Raw genomic sequence first — 23,317 nt, forward strand, 5'->3', positions numbered from 1 at the left:
CGAACTACAAATATCTTATGGAGTCATTTATGTTTTAAACAAGATATAAAACTATTACAATATACAACACATTACGTATTTGTTATTTGTTCATGATTATCATTGTGTTAATCGATTTTGTCTTATTGATCTCAGAAAAAATTCGGTATTTCCTACTGCATAGTAGGTATGGAATTTCCACAACACACTCATTATTAGCACCAATTCAACTGACTCACTGCATGGCAGTCGAAATAAATAAAAGCCTCCCTAAAATTGTTAGAATTCATCAGTATTCCTTCCTATAAGTTGAAAAGTATTTCTTTACAGGTGGTTGGTACGTACAACCTCTAAAACTTTCCCACCTATAGGAAGACTACGAAATAATTTGTACCTCAGAAGACAAGTCTCTCAGCTCGGGATATAATACACAGTTCAATAAATAAAAAAGTCTTTAGCCCGAGTGGCTACCGATAAATTTTTTCGTCACCAGCTAAACCGGAAATCATGTATTGTTGTGGACTAGGCTGGTATGGAAGACGACCTAAGGTGGAATAGTTGGAAGGCCGTAGAGATGGAGCGCCTTGCATTTTATACGGCAACGTGGCATAAGACGGCGGTAGACTGTACATGGGAGGTACACCCTTAACGCTACAAGCGCAAGAACTTCCAGGTGCCATCATCTGACCCATTGGTGTGCCGTCAGGGCCATGCTTAAACTGTTGACTAGACATCCTCAGACGTATGATGCAGATTATAATGATTAAAATGGTGATGAAGGCTATAACACCTCCCACTATACTGATGATCAAGGTGTCTTCATTGTTAAGGGTGAATTGCCCAATCAAAGGCGGCTTAGGTTTGGGTTTCGTCTTAACAGTTGTAGCCAAAGACCATATTATCTCAGGTTCCGTAGTTCTAGCTTGGAACTTGGTGGTTCTTTGCGTGGAAACTGTGCTGGAGGTTGTAGATGCGGTTGTTGAAGTTACTCTTGGATCACAAGTAAGCTCATCATCTCCTATATCCACCAAATACTTTCCTTTCAAATAATCAGGTCCCATACACCTCAGATTGGTCATGTGGTGAGGAAGCCATCTTCTAAGAGCTCTAGCCCCACAGTCACAAACAATGGGGTTGCTTTCCAAACCAATAATCTTCAAATCCCCCCTTCTATCCTCCAGGGAAGACAAAAATTGTGGACTCAAAGTTGTCAGTTGACTTCCACTTACATCCAGAACTATCTTCGAAGATCTTGGAACTGCAAAGAAAAGTGCTGGTGGTAATGTAGTGACTGAAGTGTTTCTCAACCTTATTTCAACGAATTCTGCCTTCAACGTTGAGAAAGTCCCGGAAGATATACTCCTCAACCTCGATCCACTGATTCCCAATTCTTTCAGTCTAGGATGTAGGACAGGACTGAACTGGTCACCACCAACTGCTGCATCCTTCGTCTCTATGTTGATCCTCTCGATGGACACCAATTTCTGAAGGAATCCGTGAATGTCCAAATAGCCAAGTTTTGGGTAACCATACGCTTCGAGTTGATTAAGGTTCGAGAAGGATTTAAAAGCTCCCTTTTCCAACCTGGTGCATTCTGGGAGGTCGTGAATGCTCAGGGTCTTCAAGCTTGTTCCATGGAAATCTTCAAAGTCGCTTTGAGACACCACCGAGATGGGGTTGTGAGATAAATTCAGGGTCTGCAGGGATTTCAAGGAATGTAACTGTAGGTCTGATATGTTCGGGATCAAATTGTTGGATAAATCCAAGGTTTCTAGTAAAGTTGTACGGTCGAAAACTTGCGCCGGTAATTCAGTGATGTTGTTGTAAGATAGATTCAAACTGTTTAAGAACGGTGTCTCCAATCTGACCACGTTGGTGATTCCAGTTCCTGCCAAATTCAGCTCTCTCACCGTCTTTGGTTCACCCAAAATATTCCTGATGGACTTTTCTGATAAAGGATTGAAGGACAGGTCAAATTTCTTTATGTTGACCATGATGCTGTCTTCACCAGATATCTCCTCTATCTTATTGTGCGAGAGATCGACTGAAGATATGAAGAAATACTGTTTTTTCAGTGATTCTAGAGGAGCCTCCTTGAATTTATTACGGGCCAAACTTATACATTCCAGCATCTCAACTCGACTCCTATCGAACACTGTCTCCGGAAGGTCTGAGAAGAGATTGTTGTCGAGATTCAGCATTTGTAGCCTGATGATACCTTCGAATGTCCTCTCCCCTAGTCTATCAAGATTGTTGTGACTCAAATCGATCACTTGTAGCTGCGTCGAGTTATGGAAAGCCATCTCACTGATAGATTCTATTTGATTGTGGGCCAAATTCAAGGTTTTGAGTCTGGGTAACCTGGCAAAATCTAGTTCATCGACCGTTTTTAAAGAGTTCTGAGACAGGTCTACGTATTCCAAGAACTGTAAGGTGGCGATGAGTTCGGCTGGGAAAAAAACGAACTTGTTGTTGGAAGCGTGGATTTCACGAAGTCTTGGATGAATCCTGAAGGAAGAGGGGTAGAGATAGCTGAGGTGATTATTCGAGATATCCAAAGTTTCCAAACTGGTGCCGGTGTTGAATATTTCACCCTTAAATGAGCTCAAATGGTTGTTCCTCAATATGAGCTTCTTAACAGTCATCACGTTTACGAAAGCACCCTGTCTGATGTTATTGATGTTGTTGCTCGATAAATCAATCGTGGTTAGGTTAGGTAAGTTGGAGAACACACCAGTCGCAACCTCTGTTATAGAATTGTGAGCCAAATGTATATGCTTCAACAAGTTCAACTTGCTGAAAAGCTGTGGCGGTAGAACTTTCAGTGATGTGTAACTCAAATCTATGGATTCTAAGGTGGTTGCTTTCTGGAATAAGTCTGCTGGAATGGACCTCAACTGGTTACTACTCAAGTTCAAGTGAGAAAGAGACGACAAAAGGTTGAAGGTGCCTTTGGTTACTTGTGCCAAGTTGTTCTCGCTTAAATCCAAAACTTTCAGTTTGGTCAGCGATAGTGGAGTTCCAGAAAACGCCGATATTTTATTTCTGGATAAATCCAAGTGAGTTAAGGAACTTTCCAACCCTAGGAAAGCGTTCGAATTCAGGTTGCTTATGAGGTTTCTGCTCAGATCCAGCCTTTCCAATTGCTGGAAATATTGGAATGACGCTTGTGGGAGTTCCCTTATGATGTTCTTAGATATGACAAGAGTGGTAACTTGAGCCGCTATAGAACGCAGTAAATCACCAGATAGAGCGGCTATTCTGTTGTAATCCAATTGGAGCGATGTTAGTTTTGGAAGTCTACCAAGCGCTGACGCTGGAATCAGCAGGATGTTGTTATCTTTGAGGTTAAGTTCTTGAAGCTCGTCCAATCCTTCGAAAGCGTCATCTTCGACCTTGAAATGAATATTAAGATGAGGAACGATATGTCGAAAAACCTCTTTTATACTTACTGTTCGTAGAGAGTTCACGCTTATATCAATTTTTTTCAGTTTCTTCAATCCAAGAAAGGTGCCTGGACCCAGATTTGCTATACTGTTTCTGCTCAGGTCCAAAATGTTGAGGTTGACGAAGGGAGCAAGATTATTCTGATGTATTTCCTAGAGAAAACCTACTTTGAGTGGAAGGTTCTTTACTGATGTTAATGAATTTTCTACCTGTATCAAATTAGATGAAAGATTCAGGAATCTGAGCTGCTGAAGTGGGGATAGAGCCTCAGTGGGGAATTCCTCGATGAAATTCTGGGAGAAATCGATTTCCTCTACATTGTCGATTCCCTCCAAGGCGTCGCTGTTGAATTTCTTCAATTTGTTTCTGGCCAATCGAAGAATTTTCAGGTTTTTCAGGCCAGCAAAAGAACCACTCTCGATTGTTGAGATCAAATTGTCATCCAGGATCAATTCTTCCAGATTTTGCTGGGATGGAAACAGTGGACCGTTTTTTAGGTCACCTTGAATGGAAAACAATACAAGTGTGCAAACCTTAAGAAATATACATAGAGTGCTGTCATTGGGTATATAGGGTGAGTCTTTGACTCGTACAAATATTTTAACAGTTGACTCTTGAGGTCAAAAGAAACACTTTTTATTGCCATTTTTTTCGAATCGGCTCGGTTTAAAAGATTCAGGCTGTTGAAAGACCATAAAAAAATTATTATAATATCTCACTAACGGTTCTATCGAATGAAATGGACCCAAATCTCGAAACCAAGTTGGACGCTAATGATTATTTGAAAGTTTTGTAAAATAAAATTATTCTTCATATTTTCTCGTATAATGAGCAGTTTTAGAGTAATTTGATGTTCAAAAATTTAAGAATATCTGTGAAATTTAAAAAATTGGGTATTTTGGCTGAATACAACTCTGTTTGAGAGATCCACAGATGTGTAGTGTCACAGATTTAGCTGGTTATTCTGAAGGTAATTTCATTTTTCCAGGGGTGGCACAGCTCATCATGAAAACTAAAAATGGCTATATCTTTTTATCAGGGCCGAATGGGAAAAAATGGTATAGAAAAATAGTGTTTCTTTTGACCCCAAGAATCTACTGTTAAAATATTTGTACGAGTCAAAGTCTCGCCTTGTATTTACATATACTACAATGGTGAAGCACAAATTCATATATTCGGCATTCACTATTTTGTGAAAAAATGCTGGATATAGCAATTTATATTTTAAACTAGCTTTGGCCTCTTGCTTAGCAGGAAAAATTTTCTTTACTCAATTTTCTCTATTTAAAAGCACTTTTCGACTTTACTCAACATCATCTCACTTTATTTTACTCCTATCAACCCAAAAAAATATTTAATACCGAAGATATACATTTCGTACGTTACTTTTTTACTCACTCTGTAGTCTGTATATTTATACTTCATGCTCTTATAACAATTTTTAGAATAGTACCGTTATGATTAATTTACAAAGAGTTTGTTCAGTTGTACTTTTCGAAAATTGTCCCAACTTCTTATGGTCAGGGTCTTACCTATTCTGTTGCTCTTCAGGGACAAAATCCTCAAATTTCTGGGTCCATTCAACGAAGAGCTTGGTACTGATGTCATGCTATTTCGATCGAGATAAACCTCCTGAAATAGAAGAACATGTTACACAATTCCTGATGAAATAATTCAAATTTAAATTCATTTACTTCATTGAATTATGTGAAGAAAGAATTCACAAATATAGAATGTTTTCAAAGGTGAAACAATTTCGAACCTATTGAAACTGAATTGCTTGATTTTCACCATTCAACCACTACAGGTTTTTACTCTATAACAATAGCATTTCTCCAGGTTTAGTGGTTAAATGACTCATCCAAGTGAAAATCATCTAGGGAATTTTCAGTAGTAAAATTCCTCAATCCCAAAAGATCTGCAGGTTCATCATAAGCACTGTTACTCACATTCAAGTCTCCACAGCCCTCGAAAATACCTTCTTCGATGGCTCTTATCCTGTTACCGCTCAAATCGAGAATCTTCAGCAGTGACAATCCGTGAAATTCATTGCTGGAGAATATAGGGTTCAGAGTGTCACCCAATAGATTATCTGCCATTCGAAGTTCAACTAAGGTATTCTTGAATCCTGTCAAAGAGGACTCAGTCAGCTTTCTCAAAGCGTTGTTGGATAAGTCTATTTTTCTCAAGGGCATACTGGTTGAGGTGAAAACCTGAAATTTAATGTAGAAGGGTTTCGCAAGAAATGAAAACGTCCCTTATCATTAGAAATGCGTTTTTTATCTCACCTGCGATGGCAATGCTTGGTGCCCAGAGTTCTTCTGGCTGAAAGAAACGATAGGGGCTCCATAGGGTAGACTAGGTAGATCACTGGAAAACACAATCCCATCGCAATCGACATAGATCGAGGGGTTTCCTCCCAATACCGTTTCTACGGAGCCAAGCGCACATCTACAGGGAAATTTGAATTCTTTGGATAGCTCGTTACATGGTCTGTAGTCGCTTTCGGCCAATACAAGCGTCGATATCAACCCGATTTGAATGGATAAAATCCAGGAGATCTGTGAAAGAAAGATGTATTGAATGAATTCAATTCAACATTAACATTCATACTGAGTGACATAGAAAACAGATCAGCCAATAATAATTAATTCTTATTGTTATTCTTTTTGATTTGTGATCTGAATCGATTAAAGATCGAATCTAGGAGTTTCAAGGAATTTTTGTTATAGGAGTAACTAACGGGCTAAGGTAGGAAGATAGGGACGAAACGAATAAGCGCTAATTGTTTGAGACGGAGAAGTGCGGAAAATTCGGTTGAGCAGTGTAGAGAATGAAAGAATACGCCGATTTTGTACGTATAAATAAAGTCTGGTGCTCGTAAAAATTCTCCATCTCCAAATTCATTGATTATTACTTTATTGTTATTGGGTGCTAACGTTGGGAAGTAGAATTTAACCTAATATTTTGTTGATGGAATTGTTTTTTGCGCTTCTTGCATGTGGGTTAAGAAATTAAGATTTGAGTTAGTCGTTATCGACCAAGTTCTATTTTTTTTTTCAATAACAATGATAATAATGCATATTGGATAAAACAGACGAGAAAAATTAATCAGAGCCAGATGAAGATTGAAAAGGATAATGCGAACAGGCCTTAACAGCAAGAATCTGATAAAAGCGATTAATACCCACGCTTGCTCTGGGCTGAGCTACTCATTCGGTATCATCTCTTGAACCACCACCGATTTAGCAGCCTTCAGTGGCGGATTTACATATTTGCCGCCAGTAGGCTATACAAATTTTGCCGCCCTTACCATAATTATTTAGTTCAAAATATTAATGACAATTTTTGTGTCAGTGAAAATGTAACTTAGAGATTTGTACACGTTGGTCCTAATAACTACTCATAATAATAATTGTGACCTAGGGAATCGATGTGTCAGTTCCCGAGTTTCCAGATCATTTTTACAACGCAATGATTGATTTTGATTGATTTTGGATAGCTTGATCCATTCTTAATAAATAAGGTCTCTTGTAGTTTCTTGGAAAACTTCGCGTAAACAAAGTGCATATTGAATATTTCTGCGTTTGTGCACACAATCATCTTGATTAGTCTATGTGAGAAAAATCTCAAGATGATTTTTTGAGAATGGATTAATGGTGGTATGCACCGTTTGATTGAACGAAATTTAAGCTCTAAAACGACGTTTAAGCATAGAATCTCTATGGAAAAAAGGATGTTTAAGGAATTAATCTCGTTTAATGAAACGGTGCATATGGCCATAAGTTATCCAAAGTTAATTTTTTATTATAAGATATGAATATCGAAAAAGTTTCATGCGAAGCAAGGATCAGGAATGGATTTTTCTACCCCTTTCTATCATAGACGAACAGAACCAAAATTTTTTTAATGCCTTCCCGCCCGTATAAAATATCTGCTTGATTTAATACGTGAAAGTTTATTAATTTTCAATAAAAAAAACAAAAACTGCTTTTCGGTTGCCATCTTTTGGGGGCTGTAACTAAGCAGGGGCACAAAAAAAGACCTTTCCTTCAATTCATATTATTATATGTATTATATGGTCACAATCTAACTGATGATGACCATAAAATAGAAATGTAAGTCATAAAAGTCTCACCTCGGGTTTCATAGAGCTTGATCAGGGAATCAACGCTTGATTGACCAACAGAAGACGTAAATTTGTTTTCAATCGATAATTCAGTCATGATCATTCATAATATCATTCTCGTATCAAATTATGTTCATACGTCCATTAAACTATTCTCGCAATGGCTACTTGTTCAGTATATTCAGCAATTCAGGTTTCAGTGATTTCGTTTTAGAAATCAAGCGTTGATGACACAATCAAAGTTTTATGAAACCCGTTGTGAAAATATCTTTCTGCGATGTCGTCATACGAAATTTTGACTTTATACACAAAACAGCCAAAGCCTTCAGCTTTTCTTGGCTTAATATGGTTCTTAGGTACCTAACTTTTCACTTTTTTCAGGCAAAAAAAGCTTCTCTCACCCGAACAATTAGTCGCTGGTGTATTACAGAGGGTGGGCAAAATTCTTTGTCTATTGATGGAAACTCGAGAACTATGGAAGCTGGAAGAAAACGGATGACACATTCTCGAGCTCTTTTTCAGAGAAACGAAGAATGGTGAAAACCATTTTTGAGTTATTAGCAAAAAATGAAATTTTTCGAGAAGTTCTCATAAGTTTTCTGTCTTTGGAGTTAAAGATCTGAAACTTGAACCTTTTACAGACCCTTTTTTACGTAGAATCCACTGACGAGCACCAAACATTTTTTCATTTCGAAACATTAGGCGAACTTTCATTTTTTTTTTTAATGCAAACTTCCATTGAATTTGTTATTTTTGAATTGGAAAAAATAAATTCTGTCAGTAGAATCTACGTATAAAAGTGACTAAGAAGGTAAGTTTCAGATATGTAACTTCAAACACAAAAAAGCTATGAGAACTTTTCGAATTCGTCAAAATCCAAATTTTTGATTATAACTCAAAATCTAGAAATGATAGGCCGCTTCTGTTTCCAGATTTGGATCAGTCATGTAAAAAGAGCTTGAGAATGTGTATTCCGTTTTTTTTCTAGCTGCGATAGTTCTCGAGATCCCCTCAGTAGACAACCAATTTTGCTCACCTTGTAAATAGAGCCATAGATACGAACTTCTGGACAAACATTTCTTGAATTGTGTTTTCGTAGGAACCCAAGAAACACATCCCAATGATTCGGAATCTGGTTTCACCAAAATTTTTCACCCTCACGAAGTTTCAGTATAGAGTCCAAAGCGGCCGAAATAAGAGTGAAACAGGAAAATAGTAAAGATGCACTACTTGGTCAGTTTTTTTATAATTAGGGAAAATCAGATGTAGATAGATATTAAAATATCTATGAAATACAAGTATTTCAATTTCTATAATTCGTGCAAACAAAATTGTCCCCAAATTTGCCGCCCCCTGAAATCTGCCGCCCTAGGCTGCAGCCTACTTAGCCTCTATGGTAAATCCGCCACTGGCAGCCTTACAGAGAAAAATAAGGACGATGCTGACTAAACACAATAAACATCACCCCAAAAGCTCGATAGAACGGACAGAGCTGCCACGACATCTTGGGGGTAGAGGAATTGTTGATTTGTCCAACCGTATGTACCAGGAAATTGAAGGACTTCGAAAATATTTACTAAGCAAGGCTGCTTCGTCAGAACTCCATCGAGTAGTTTGTGTTGCTGATAGTTCTACACCGTTAAAGCTGCAATAGGAACATACGGAAACTCTGCAGAAAGGAAAATGCAGAAACTAATTGGCAAACCTTTGCATGGAAGGCACCAGAACGAGGTCAACAATGATTACGTCGACATATCTGCGTCGAACTACTGGTTGACTTCCGGAAGGTTGTTTCCTGAGACAGAGGGCTTCATGCTTGCCATCCAGGATCAGGTGATTCCAACAAGGAATTACATGAAATATATCGCCAAGGATGCCTCAGTGGCGGACGAAAGCTGTCGTTATGGCTGTGCGACACATGAAACTATCCAGCACATCACCAGGGGATGTCAGAAATTCGCGGGCACGGAGTACAAAAATAGACATGATGCTGTTGCCAAGATTCTTTACCAAGAATTGGCACTGAAACACCATCCTCTATGTTCGAAAAAAGTTCTTTATTACAATTACCATCCGGATGCTGTATTGGAAAATGAACATCACAAGCTCTACTGGGATCGCACGGTTCTCACAGACCGGAAAATAACCCACAATAGACCAGACCTCATATTGCTCAATAAGGATGAGGACAGAACACTATTCATCGACGTGGCGATTCCAAATAATAACAATCTTCTAAATAGACACACCGAAAAAATTTCAAAATACAGAGATCTAGAAGAAGAAACCAGGATCTACAGATCTACAGGCCTGATACCGAAGAAACTACCAGAGAACTTGAGGAAACTTCAGTTGGACGAAAATATCTATAGAGTCATGCTGAAGGCGGTACTGCTGGGAACGGCGAGAACTGTACGCAAGTACATGGGGAATGCAGAGGAAAACCGTCTGCTTCGACAGGAAATGCGGGTGGATCAGGAATCCAACCGACAGCAAGAAGCCGAGGAGCAGCCCGAAGCCGACCACCACCACGAGCCCGAAAACCTGGAAAGGGCTCCAACAGAGCTTAATCCTTTTGATATCTGAGTGAGATATCTGGGATAAGTGAATGTTCCTCTGGAGAGGAGTGTGAAAGCCGCAAGGCTAAAGTCATACTCTTTATTTCAAATCACATCAAATTGCAAACATCTACAAAAGGAGGAGAAATGAATCAGTGTCAGTAAAAGCTAAATGTTCAGCAACAAATCCTATAGTATCTCAGTGAATATGGCTCCATAATGACCAAGATTTTGAATAATTCTCTTTTGATCATTTTGTGGTCTCAATAGATTTACTTGTTAATTTTATATTCAAGAGGCTTTCCTTCAATGTCCTCTTTCTCAGCACCAAGTTGGTGCCTAAGAATGAGAGGTAGGACAGACTGAGGAAAGTATGAAATAAGCCCGAAACTTCTGATGCGGCTATAAACAGCTCACATTGTGGCTTGCCAAGCTATGCACACTATTGGTTCGCAATATGACCTTGTGGACGTGAAGCGGTCCCGTAGAGCCAAAAGTCACTAAGTAGGTAATTTGATTCGCTAGAAAACACTGGAATGAAGCCTTTAAAAAATTAACAAAAGAGTATTTCTGCAATCATATTCATTGTACGAAGTATGAAACATTTTTCTTCGAAAACTTGAAGAGTTATGGATCCGTTTCAATCCCTATATGCTATAAAAAAATTTCTGAAGTGTACCTATAGTAATTATTCATCCAATGGAAACAACACTCAAGAGGAAGGCTGGAGTCAGTTCTGCTTCATCTATAACTTGTTGTTGAAGTCCCCCATAAGAGAAGCTTCATGAGATTACAAATAGAAGACTGTTGTATTCAGATCGGAAATGCTCGGAGGCAAACTTGATACTATGTCATTATATACTTTCTTGCCTTTATCAAAGTAATGTAATGAAATATCAAGTGGTACGGAATCTATACTAAAACCACAGATTGCTAGGCACCATTAAATGCTAGATTATCCAGTTGTCAATCTGGGTCATAAAACGGGTGATAGAAATACCCAACTTTTAGTCACGTAATTTTTTTTCCATTTATATAACTTTTTTTCCACACCATTCAAATTTTTTATGAGGTCATCTGAGATAGCTAAAGATGTGCTCTAAAGGTCTACAAATTTTTTTTTCAGCAAAATGAGTTATAATTTCTGGGATGCCTGAGTTTGACTAACTTTATTTTAGTGATGTTGGATTTTCCCTGGAGGAGCAAAGCATTATTATTTGTCTGTATGTGACTGACGCTGGGCACAGGATTTTTTTTCACACGCCACTGCTGTTGATCATTTTCATTAAAAAGTATTTCATAGCAACGCAATGTAGACCTAACAATCCAACCTATACAAAAAAACAACTCTGTAAGGCCTTCACTATCGCTAAATTCATAGCAAAAAAACAACAAAATCCACCCAGCATAAAAATTCCCTCTACCTGCTAATCCCAAACTCTTTGTCAAACAATTTTTTTTTATTCACAACTAGCTGACCCGGCAAACCTAGTTTTTCCATTTAAATTATTTCTAGGGTAGATAATAATAACTAACTCATCGTGATTGCTCGATTGGTCGTAAGAAAAAGGAATGCTTTTTTTTCTGTTCTGTTCAATTTTTTTTGGGAATATTTTGTTATATAAACCTTGCCCTAACAATAAATAAACACAACAAAAAAAGAATTGTCCTATTTGATGCGATCGTTTGAACAATAAAGCATTTTGAAGTAAACCATAGATCCTCTTTTATTAATATAGATAAGAAAAAAAGTACATAATGTCGAAGTTATAACGAGTCAAACTTGGGTAATTTTTTAGCTGTCCCATTTCATCTGGTGCTTAGTTCTTTCGATACGACCTCTATAAGTAGTATACCAAATATTTTCACGAATATTCAACATACTTTCTCTAAAATTCAGTTGCGGTGTAACAACACCCAAGAATATTCTTCTATTTCACCAAATATCCAGGCCAACGAAAAACAATAGTGTATTAAAACGAGACGTATCGAAAATTTCATCACATTTTTTCTCATTCTCTAACAACAAAGTAAATAATGCCGACACTAAGTGCAATTTTTCCGCTGACTCCTTCGATGAAATCGACCGAGACAATGTCCATTAGTGTTGAAACCAATGACATGAAGCCCGGGGCTAGTAGATTAGCTGCTTGTATGGGAGATCCACTGGACGCTGGATGGTATTTTTATGGCTTCTATACAGTAAATTACGGTATTTTCTATTTGGATAATAGTGCCCAAGTTGATGATCATTCTTTCTCGTCTCAAAATAATGCTCAGTACAAAAGTGCGTTCAAAAAAATTTCTCTTGAAAGTGGACCATGGAATTTTAATCTTAAATGCTCAACTAACTACATTTAGACAAAGAACGTCTAGGCCATTCAAAATTCCATTGCCATTGTGTGACATTTGTCGCACAAGGTCGCTGAGGTCACTTTTGAAGACCAAACGGTTTCACTGAAGTCTATGAAATTTTCAGATGGTATTCTTGAATGGCTTACCTAACTAGAAAAAAATTCGAGTGTTCTTTGCGAAATCTTCCGTGTAGTGAAGTCGAAAAGTCTGGTCAAAATCTCCAAAAAGGCCAGAAAGTTTATCGTAATTTCTGATTTGAACCTTGGGAAAATCATATCAAATTAATTGATTTCCTGGATCTACGATTCAAGACAATGCAAAAAGTGTTTGAATCCTCGAATCAACCAACGGGTTAAGGTGCTTACAGATTACTCTTACGTGACGTGGGTCCACGTCATACTGCGCATGATTCAAAAATATAACATACGATTTTGCGCGGAAGCGTTGTTCTGACTTGACTCTGCGAAGACTAATTTTTATGTAGTGAAGTTAGTGTTCTCAAAATCTACAAAAAGGTCATAAAGTTAATAGTATTTCCTGATGTGAACCTTGAGAAAATCATACCAAATTAATTGATTTCATCGATCTAAACAACTATTGAATCATCTAAATCAACCAACGGGTTATATGAATCTATGAAAATTGGTCATAAAATATTGGATTCCACCGTAACTTAAGCGCAGGAGCAACTTGGAGAGACCTAAGGAGTTTCGTGTGCAAAAATCTGCTGGAAAAGTTCTTGCTTCAGTTTTTTGGGATTGCCATGGAGTAATCATGATTGATTTTTTGGATAAGGGTAGAACAATAACCGGAGATTACTATTCGACATTACTGACCACTCTACGGGAAAAAATTTAAGAGAAAAGACGCGGAAAGCTATCCAAAGGTGTTTTGTTTTTGCAGGACAACGCCCCTGCACACAAATCTCATATTGCCAAACAAAAAATTCGTGATTTAGGGTTTAAATTACTAGAACACCCCCGTTATTCATCAGATTTGGCTCCATCCGACTATCATCACTTTCCTCAACTGAAAAAAAGTTTAAAAGGTCGTAAATTTTCTTCCAACGAGGAGGTAATAAAAGCTGTGGAGGTCTGGTTCGCATAGTAAGAAGAAACATTTTTTTGAAAGATCTAGAAACGTTGCAGGTTCGCTGTAATAAATGTATCCAATTAAGAGGAGAATATGTTGAGTAATAAAATATTTTGACATTGAAATTTTGTTTGGTTCTAGAGTAGGCTAAGAATTTTTCAATATATCCTCGTATAGTATAGTGTGGTAGATTATAGAGTAGAGTGGAGTTATCGTTTCGTCTAAATTTATGTAGTTTTCTTATTTCGAGCCGAAAATGGTTTCGAAACGATTGGCTTCGAGATTTTAGTCAATTATGTCAGTTCATCCTCAAACACTGCAACAGCCAGACTTCCTGAGAAAAAAAGCAAGAGACTTGAAATTTTCAGGGTATATTTAGGGCCCTAATGCTGTTATGGTAAGTTTATGCAGAGTTGCTGAGAACTTATACCTAAGAAAGGTACAAATCTGAAATGTAGATAGATGGCAACAGGAGCAGCCATCGGCCAATTATTAATTATTATTATTATTCTCTTCTTAAGCACCCATTTGTTCTTAGTAGCTATGCATAAACTCTCCATTACAATGGCAAAATTCTCTCGATAGTTAATGAGTGATATTCAACAGAATTTTTAGAAGAATTCGACCCAATTGGAAGAGAAATGAGATTCAGTACCTAACATAGAAGCATATAGGTACGTCCACCGTCAACATATCTGAACCGGTTGAAAAGTTCACCGGATTATTAAAAACGTATCGTCAGAGCCATTCGAATTGAATCGCCTTAAAACAGCACCTAATGGATGATGAGTAAAGTTCTTATAGAACCAGCTGGGAGTTGTGGTATTAGTGAATGTCGTTAGTTTATGCTAGGAATTCCGGTTTAAAAATATGCAAGCCAAATATCAAGGCAAGGTTGTAGTCATGATTATACGCCACTATTATGTTTCTTAGGAACGAAACTTGTGGATATGTCGTCGAAATTGACGCACCTTTTAGGTAGAATAGGCATTTATTCAGACGACCTGCTTTGTCATAAATCAGGACAGGAGGGAGACGAGATAGAAGTGCATTTTCTACGAAACAATTTTCAAACATGTCCTGTAATGAATTATGCGAAATGATTTTACCGCCAGGTCTTCTAATTTCTTCACTTTCCAAATATTATTTCAGGGTATATCATATAGTGCGCTAATTTAGAATGAATTAGGTAAACCAAAGGCAGTTTTATTGTTGTGAATATGCTCGGTTAGGTCGATTACTATATCAAATTTTGCTCTCCTTGATGTATGATGTCATACATCTTTTCCCAAATTTGAGGTGATGTCATCGATAATTTTTTAAATGACCCCTTAAAGGGGTATATCAAATATCACATACGAACCAATAAGCAAATTCTTATTCCTAGTCTTTAAAATGAGATTTAACAAACTAATTCGAAAATAATCTGATCAAATTGTTATGTTATCATATGAAAAATTCAAATTTCAATTGCTTCAAGTGACTCAATTCCTCCAATTAGAACCATAAAATGGAGAGCCGATGGGGTTAAAAAAAATCAGTTTATACTGAGGTGGCGTTGAAGTTATTTAAAAAGGCCCTCTGAAATAACTCCTTGAAATGGGACTGGATCAAAAGATGTTTGAAAAGAAAGTTTCTTAGTCTTCAGGGGACATATCGACTGCAGACATTTGATTTGAGTTTGATTTCAAGGTCAAGTAAATTTTTCAATAGGGAATATACATATGCCCTTACAGAAATTCATCTTCTTGAAAAACTAAAGTCATCTTGTCTCTTTTTTATTTCATAAACTTAATTTCTCTGTCTGGAGATATGAAGTATGTCATGCTTAAGATGGTCTTGGTAGAGTAGTAGGTACATACTTCAAAGTAATTTTCCATAGAATCACAAGTATTTTGTTTTCTGAAAAAAAGAGCAAAAAGAGGCAGAATGTTCCTAGTTTTTCACCAAGCATAAGATTCTGCAGACAGAAATGTATATTCCCTATGCCAAAAATCTACTTGACCTTGAAATGACCTCGAAATCTAACTCCAAAGACCAAGGTCAGATTGAATGTCTGCATTCGATGTCCCCCTGAAGACTGGGAAACTTTCATTTGGAACATTCCCTGATCCAGGCTATCCACAGGGAGTTATTTCAGTGTATCACCCTGTACAATTGTAACAATGCTTTTGATCAACTAAAAACCTCGAAAAATCATCTATTATATCAATAAGGAGTTGTAAAAGATCAATTATGAGCCATTCTGAAGAGACTGTAGACTTTTTTCTGATGTACAAATATGACACAACACGATCATCATATATTCGAGTATTGTTAAGATTATTTTCACATGTAACGTGTACACGCGAAGAAATTGATGCGTTCATTTCAATCATCAAGTCAAGGAAACTCTCTCCTAGACCAACCGAACGTAAAATCTTTTCACTAACACTTTCCTGCGTTGGCAATGATATTAAATGAATTAGAAAAACGCTGTATGTTGAATTATTCGCATTTAATTGGCTGAAAAAGTATTGTTCAGTTGCTCGTGCATACATTATCAACACCTAATTACAAACATTTCACTTATTTGAATATTCACGGTGAGAACGAGGCGAAGTGCATTGCCATTCCAACCGTTTTTATGCGGTATAGTAACAGTTATTCAAATTGGGATTGAAAAAGGTAAATGCAATCTTGAATACGCGGAAGTCGAAAAAATTGCAATACGAAGTAAATCATAAAACAAAAAATTAGACCAAGCTTCTGTTTTAACAGTTCATAACTTCGAAGAAAAAATGAATTGAAGGTAAAGGTGTTATTGAAGTTATGCAGGTAATGTGGTCAATTGAATTAAATGGTGTTGATTGATCAAATTTTCTTTTTTAGGCAGGAATTTTTTTAAAAGTGATTGAAAAACTCATTTTTAACTTTTCTCTTTAATGATAAATTCTTCAGTTTTCGTTCTCAAAAACGTTGACTTCAAAGAGCTTATGAAAAATTCACAAAAAATAAGGTTGTTCGGAAATTTCATAACCCGATTCTTGTCCACTAAATCTCCCTTTGAGAGAAACCAAATGGGTTCTCTTATATCTGAATAATTTCTTATCCCTTGTTTGATTACTTGTTCAGTTTCAGGCAAGTTATTTATGTTTGGGTCTTTTGGATCAGCTATTACTTCATGTTCTTGCATTCATTGCGAAAATTTGTTTTGCACTAATGCCCAGATGTGAACTTGGTGCGGATGAATCCAATTGCTATTGGTGTTATCGAAGCAGGGTGTAAGCAGAGAGATTTTGCAAATTCTTTTCGAGGTAGTGAAAGCTTATAGTTTCCCGATATCGAGATACTAGAAACGTGACAAAAGACCGACAAGTGGACGCCCAAGAACTGCCACTTCTGTACAAGATCGGTTTCTTGCTGTGTCTACCCATAGAGAGCCTTCAAGTTGTGGTCGAATCATGCAACATCGGCTTTGGAGAGCTTTTGACGTTTTGGTCCATTGAAACAGTTCGTCAAAGACTTCGAGATGTTAATCTACCTACCCGACGACTTTTGTTTGACCAAGGATTTTACTATCTCAAAACGATAAGCGTCTTCAATTGGAATGGACCAAGAGTATAGATATCTGCGCATAAGCAAAAAAGTTAGTTTTTCAGATCAGACCAGAAGTTTGGGTTACAATAAATGCTGGATCCGGCCCTGATTGAAATTCATGATATTCAGCATTTGTCCTGCCACCTCGGTCGCCAGATCTCAATCCCATTTAAGACTCCTGAAATAAGCTACAAAGAGTTTTGGATTCTTATCAACCACCTCCACATACACTTTGAGAACTCTTGCTTTTACCGCAACTCTGATCGAAAGTATACAAAGGCGAAAGGGATGAGGCTGAGGCTTATATTCGAGGAGGTTATATACTCTTTACTGAACTTTATTTTTTGAATTTTTGAGTGAACTCATTTTTAACTACAAATACTTGAAATAAATTTGATCTGAAACTATAGAATTTATAAGGAAATCGGCAAAATAATGAGTTATACAGAGCGAGTGTTTGACTCGTACGAATTTTTCAACAGAATATTCTTGATGTCAAGAGAAACACTTATTTCCTTTACCATTTTCTCGATTCGGCCCGGATAAAAAGATATAGCCATTTCAATTTTCATAATGAGGTGTGCCACCCCTGAAAAAACAAAATTACCTTCAGAATAACTAGCCAAATCTGTGACACTACACAGACAGAGTTGTATTCAGCCAAAGGACCCAATTTTTCAAATTTCACAGATACTTTTTAATTTTTGAACATCAAATTACTCGAAAACGGCGCATTAAACGAGAGAATATGAAGAATACTTTTATTTTACAAAACGTCAAGTTATTCACTAGATAGCGTCCAACTTAGTTTCAAGAGTTCGGTTCTTTGAATTATTGGTATTTTTATGGTACGTAATGGTCATAATGAGAAAACTGGAAGACGTGGGTGATATCTTGTGCTTGTGTTCGAGAAAGAATCATCAAATAAATGAAAACTTATAATCCGAAACTCATTTCATTCGATAAAATCTTTTGTGAGAAAGAACTAAAAATAACATTTTTTTATGATTATTCAACAGCCTGTATCTTTTAAACCGAGCTGATTCGGAAAAAATGATGAAGGAAAAGAGTGTTTCTTTAGACCTCAAGAATCTACTGTTGAAATATTTGTATGAGTCAAAGAATCCTGAATCACCCCATATAAGAGGGTAAACATTCTCAAAATTTCTTAACTTGCTTAACATTCGTGAAGCAGTGCAAATAAAAAAAGGACCTCATCTTTAGGTTGGAAAACTAATCATTGAAATATAAAAAACTTAGTGTTTTCGAGAGCCTTGTTGGTAGTTGTTAGATTCCTCCAGTCGAGGACGATTTTTTGTTTTAATTCAGAAGTACTAGAAAATAATTTTGGAAAGAACGAAACTTTGTGTGAAATTTGTAGCGTTTTCCACTAAGCAATCTCGATTGTGAACGTCCATCGATGTCTTCTTTTATGGGAGGTGTATCGATAAAATCGCCACAGAACGAGCAACTTTCCTATATTTTTTTCATACAATAGAAAACTTTCATCCTATAAAATGCGTTCGCTTGTGGAAAATAGAAATTTCATAATGTATCTATAGATCCACATGTGGGAAAGAGTTGTTCAATTAACCAGAGCCCATATCTGTGGATACATCGAGAAACCTCCATCATGCAGTAAAAGCAGGCAAGGTAAATGAACTTCACTTAATAATGTACAACTAATGTAGGTACCAACCATGGGTACAACAAAGTTCGTGTTAACGTTTGTTCATAATTTCATTGACGAACACTCAATCAATGAATATCAAGTGACGATTGCTATTTCGAGATCGCGTTACATCATTGGTAACGGTATTCTTGTATTCCCTGTGACTCCAAATGTTTTGAATAGGTCGATGTTGAAGTTCCCAATACCGTTGGGAATTATAGCTATACGGTTCAAACAAGAAGTTTGTGGAAATTTCACATCGGTTATTATATTCATGTATCTCGCAATGAACTGCAAATTTCGGAAGTTCAACTATACAGGATGAGCAAAATTCGTTGTCTACTGAGAGGATCTCGAGAACTATAGAGGCTAGAAGCTCATTTTCGGAGAAACAAAGAATGGCGAAAACCACAGCCTCCTACGATACTTCGTTTTTGAGTTTGACAATTTCGTAAAGTACTCGTAACTTTTTTGTCCTTGAAGATACAAATATGAAACTTAAACCTTCTATAGGCACTTTTTTACATAGAATCCACTAATGAGCTCAAAATATTTTTTCATTTCGAATAAGTAGGTGAACTTTCGTTTTTTTAAATGCAAACTTTTATTGAATTTGTCATTTTTGAATTGGAAAAAAATCTTTTGTCAGAAGATTCTACGTATGAAAGTGCCTAAGAAGGTTCAAGTTACAGATTTGTAACTTCAAAGACAAAAAACTTATGAGAGCTTTTCGAAATCGTCAAAATCTCAATTTTTGTTTATAACTCGAAATCTAAAAATGATAAGCCGATTCTGTTTTCAGATTTGGATCAGTCATGAAAAAAGAGCTCGAGAATGTGCCATCCGTTTTCTTCTAGCTGCTATAGCTCTCGGCAGCTCTCAGTAGACAACGAATTTTGCCCACCCTGTACAGGGTATTTACTGAAGATGATGGAGTGGCGGTTCCAGGAGTGATTTTGGGCAGGCGTCTTGAGGAATTTGTAACTGTTCCTATAGAGAGAGAGAAAAAGTTTATTTTATGGCCATCGACCTAGGTCCTTCAGCCCTGTTCCTATATTTTTCGGGATTTTTCGAAGGACAACTTTTGACACGAGTATCTACGAGAAAAATTCTGAATTTAAATGTTATACATACGCTGCATAACAAATTTGATATTCTGTAAGGTTTTGCCAGCTCAAGGCTCAGCTAACTGGACCCAGCTAGGAGAAATTGTGTTTGGTTTTGTAAGCTTTATGGAGTTAAAAAATCCAGGTAACACTTCTTATGTCCCTGAGTATACAAACACGATCTTCTAACAAACAAACAATTGGTGATTAAAACAAACGGACTGCTTAACGGTAATAATTAAAGTTGTATTTCTCATATAGATAAACATCTTATACTGTTTTGAAAAAAAATTGATGAAATCATGGGAAAACCTGAACAATAGGATTTCCAATAAGGGTATATGGATGGCTGCTTTCTTCAACACCAAATATCGTCTTAGCACAGAAGATTAACGAATTGATTATTTAGGATGACAAGATTATGTAATGATAATGATTTCAGAATCCACATTGAGAATTTTTTTGGAAATCATGCACCTGTATCATTTGAGAAGACGCGTCAGTTAATTACTAATGAGTTTTTGACGATGTGGGAAGTGTCTTCATCCGTAAATATAAAAGCGACTCAATTATGTCACTGACAAAATTCTACTTCTGAAGAATATACAGGGTGTGTCAACAACCTGACCTTAAAAGTGGGCCAAAAGTGGTGAAACACGATGCCACCCTGCTTTTTTCAAATGGGAATTCCCGTTTTTATATCATATTCTGAATCTACATGTAATTCTGACCTGGAAATACCCCACTTATCATCGTTTATCAAGGTGCCTTTTTGACATAGCCCATTTTTTCTGACAAATTGCATGTTTGTTCTGGTTTCAACTGAAGGCCTTATCTTGAAAATCGTTCGAGATAGTGAATGTCTGATTTTTTAATCAATTTTCGAACAGTTTTTTCGAGTCTTCTGCAGTTTTTCGGATCACTCTACAGTCTATCCGAAATACAGTGCAATTTTTCGAAAATGGCCTTTAAAAAATGTCAATAAGTAATTTTTTTCGAACAGCTTGCTCTGATTTCAGATACTCTATTTATCCTGGAAATATTTCCATTTTTGGCCTAAAATATTTTGAACGTAAGAATCTTCTGTTGAAATATTTGTACGAGTCACCTGTACGATGCTGTTAATGAGAAAGGAACTCTAAGAAGTTATAAAAAGGTCATGATAATTTCAACCATTATTCAATACATAATTGAGCGTTTCAAAAGTAGATGAATTATTCAAAGTTGACGTATTTAGGGGGAAATTAGAGAAGCACTGACGTTAGCTTTTGCGCGTTTGTTTGAATTCGAAATTAGAGCAGTCATCCATCCAGATACTCAACTCAACAATCACTGCTTAGCGGGGGATACATTTTTTTTTGCCAATATATCCAAAAATACTGATTTGAACGAGCTGAAATCTGATACTGGAAACTGAAATGACGTTTTGAAGGTTTTTTGGGAAATTTGAGTGCCGAAAGTCCCTGACGCGAAGAATTTTCTAGCAACGAAATTCTAGAAGTAGCGAAGTCTTCAGAAATCCTAACTCAAAGTGTAAAACTTACAATGTTTTCGGTTCATTATTCATAATAATTCGAAAGTATAGAGGTTGGGTCCTATATCATCCTTGAGAATTCTCTATTCGAATACTCTAGGAGACTTTTTCATTCCAACAATAGTTTCTAGAGTTGATTTGAACTGAATAATTTCCAAAAGTGTTCATACAATAAAAGGAAAGCATTACTATTTTATGTTATTGTTAGTAGGCAATCGATTTGGCTAATCGACTGTTTACCAAAGAAAAACCTCTACTTTTTACTGCGTTATTTTGGGATTGTTCCATATTTTCAACGTGATATTATTATTGGTAACAAAAGAAGTATCGCTCAATATACCCAATTAACCGTAATACAGGGTGTTTCACGCAAAGTGACCATGATAAAAGTATTTATTTTATAGAAAGGAATGACATTTCCTCTGAAAATAGGGTGGATCATAATAATAGATATAAACTTTTTGCGTTATTTACAAAATTTTAACTAAAGTTTATTTGAACCTGGTTCTGGAGATAATAATTTATTTGTCTCAAATTTGACGTGAAGATATTAAATGCATGAAAATCTTCAGATTTAAGTATAGGGTGTGAAGCCTTGAAATTTTTGCTCAACATCTGATAGTTTTTCGAAATATAGGGTGTTATATTTGGAAAAATCAACTTATTCGTGTTTTGCTCTCACTCTTAGTTATAGTCAATTCAAAAGTTTTCTTAGAACACCTATATATTTTTTGAGATTTTTACCAATACCTCCAAACTTTATCTTTAATTCATCATAAAAAACTAAAGAGAGGAGTTTCATTGAAAATCATCTCACTATAACTCCATAATTATTGATTAAATGAATATTTTTTGGTTCCTATCAATCAAAATTTAGGCTGATCAACAGTTGAGAATTCAAGAACTGACATTCTCAGATCCTTCCTATCTGGACCAACGATGTCCCCAGGCCCTATACAATAAAAACTGATGAAACTTACAATATTCTTCGAGTATTTATCCATAGCTAACTGGTAATTTCCGAAAATATGAAAAAATCACCATTCACTAAACCACAATTACACTCATAATCACAACAAACAAAATACCAATTAGTCAAAACAGTCGCGACACCTCTAAGAACAACAAGATAGCCTTCCACTTATTGGCCTACTGAGATCCAGCCACCTCTCGCTGGTCTCTCGAGCAAACCCACCTTTCTTCTACGCTCAACACCGCCTCAATCAATACCATGGGAACCGCCAGTACCACCGCCTATGGTACCCTGCAGTTCTACCGGTACAATACGATAATCAGCGTACAAAAAAATTCATTTATCAAGATGAATTTTTTCCAGGGTCATCAATAGTTGGGGAGCCCACGATACTTAATCGAGATTTACTCCAGCGTCGTGGAGACCTAGTGGATTTTGAAGATTCACAGCGGGTTTCATGAAACTTTGATTGTCCGATCAACGACTTACCTATCACTCGATATCAGTGATATCACTGAAATCCTTTCATTTCTGAATAAATTGAAGAAGAAGCTTTTGAGAATAATTAAATGGATGTATGAACACCATAATTTGATGCGAGAATGATATTTTGAATGATTATGATTGAATGATCGATTCAAAACGAATTGAAGTTTGTTCTTTCATCAAGATATGAGTTGATTCCCCGATCAAGCTTTATGAAACCCGCGGTATATGGTAGAAAGAAAAAAAAGTTCTATGATGTATATGGCATACATTGTATGCACTTTCAGCGCTGGGGAAAAAGCGTCTGTAGGTTTTCAAAGATGAAAAAAAAATCGTCAAGTGTACATACTCGAGTGTGTCAGATCAAGATACTGTACATGCCTTACGTGTCTCTGCTAATAAATTCA

At 36.6% G+C, this 23,317-nt stretch overlaps 1 protein-coding gene across 1 annotated transcript; it reads right to left on the reverse strand.

The window, feature by feature from the left end:
- Positions 1 to 13: 13 nt before the first annotated feature.
- LOC123318753 (chaoptin) lies at positions 14 to 22,697 on the reverse strand. Its single transcript, XM_044905487.1, has 7 exons — positions 22,432 to 22,697; positions 5,715 to 5,987; positions 5,376 to 5,639; positions 4,959 to 5,058; positions 3,636 to 3,928; positions 3,432 to 3,578; positions 14 to 3,374 (listed from the first exon to the last, which is right to left on the reverse strand). Exons 1-7 carry the CDS (start codon positions 22,453 to 22,455, stop codon positions 447 to 449), a joined length of 4,029 nt encoding a protein of 1,342 aa, XP_044761422.1. The 5' UTR covers positions 22,456 to 22,697; the 3' UTR covers positions 14 to 446.
- Positions 22,698 to 23,317: the final 620 nt, after the last annotated feature.

Source organism: Coccinella septempunctata, chromosome 8 (assembly GCF_907165205.1).
Source record: "Coccinella septempunctata chromosome 8, icCocSept1.1, whole genome shotgun sequence".
In the NCBI taxonomy this organism is placed as follows: Eukaryota; Metazoa; Arthropoda; class Insecta; order Coleoptera; family Coccinellidae; genus Coccinella; species Coccinella septempunctata.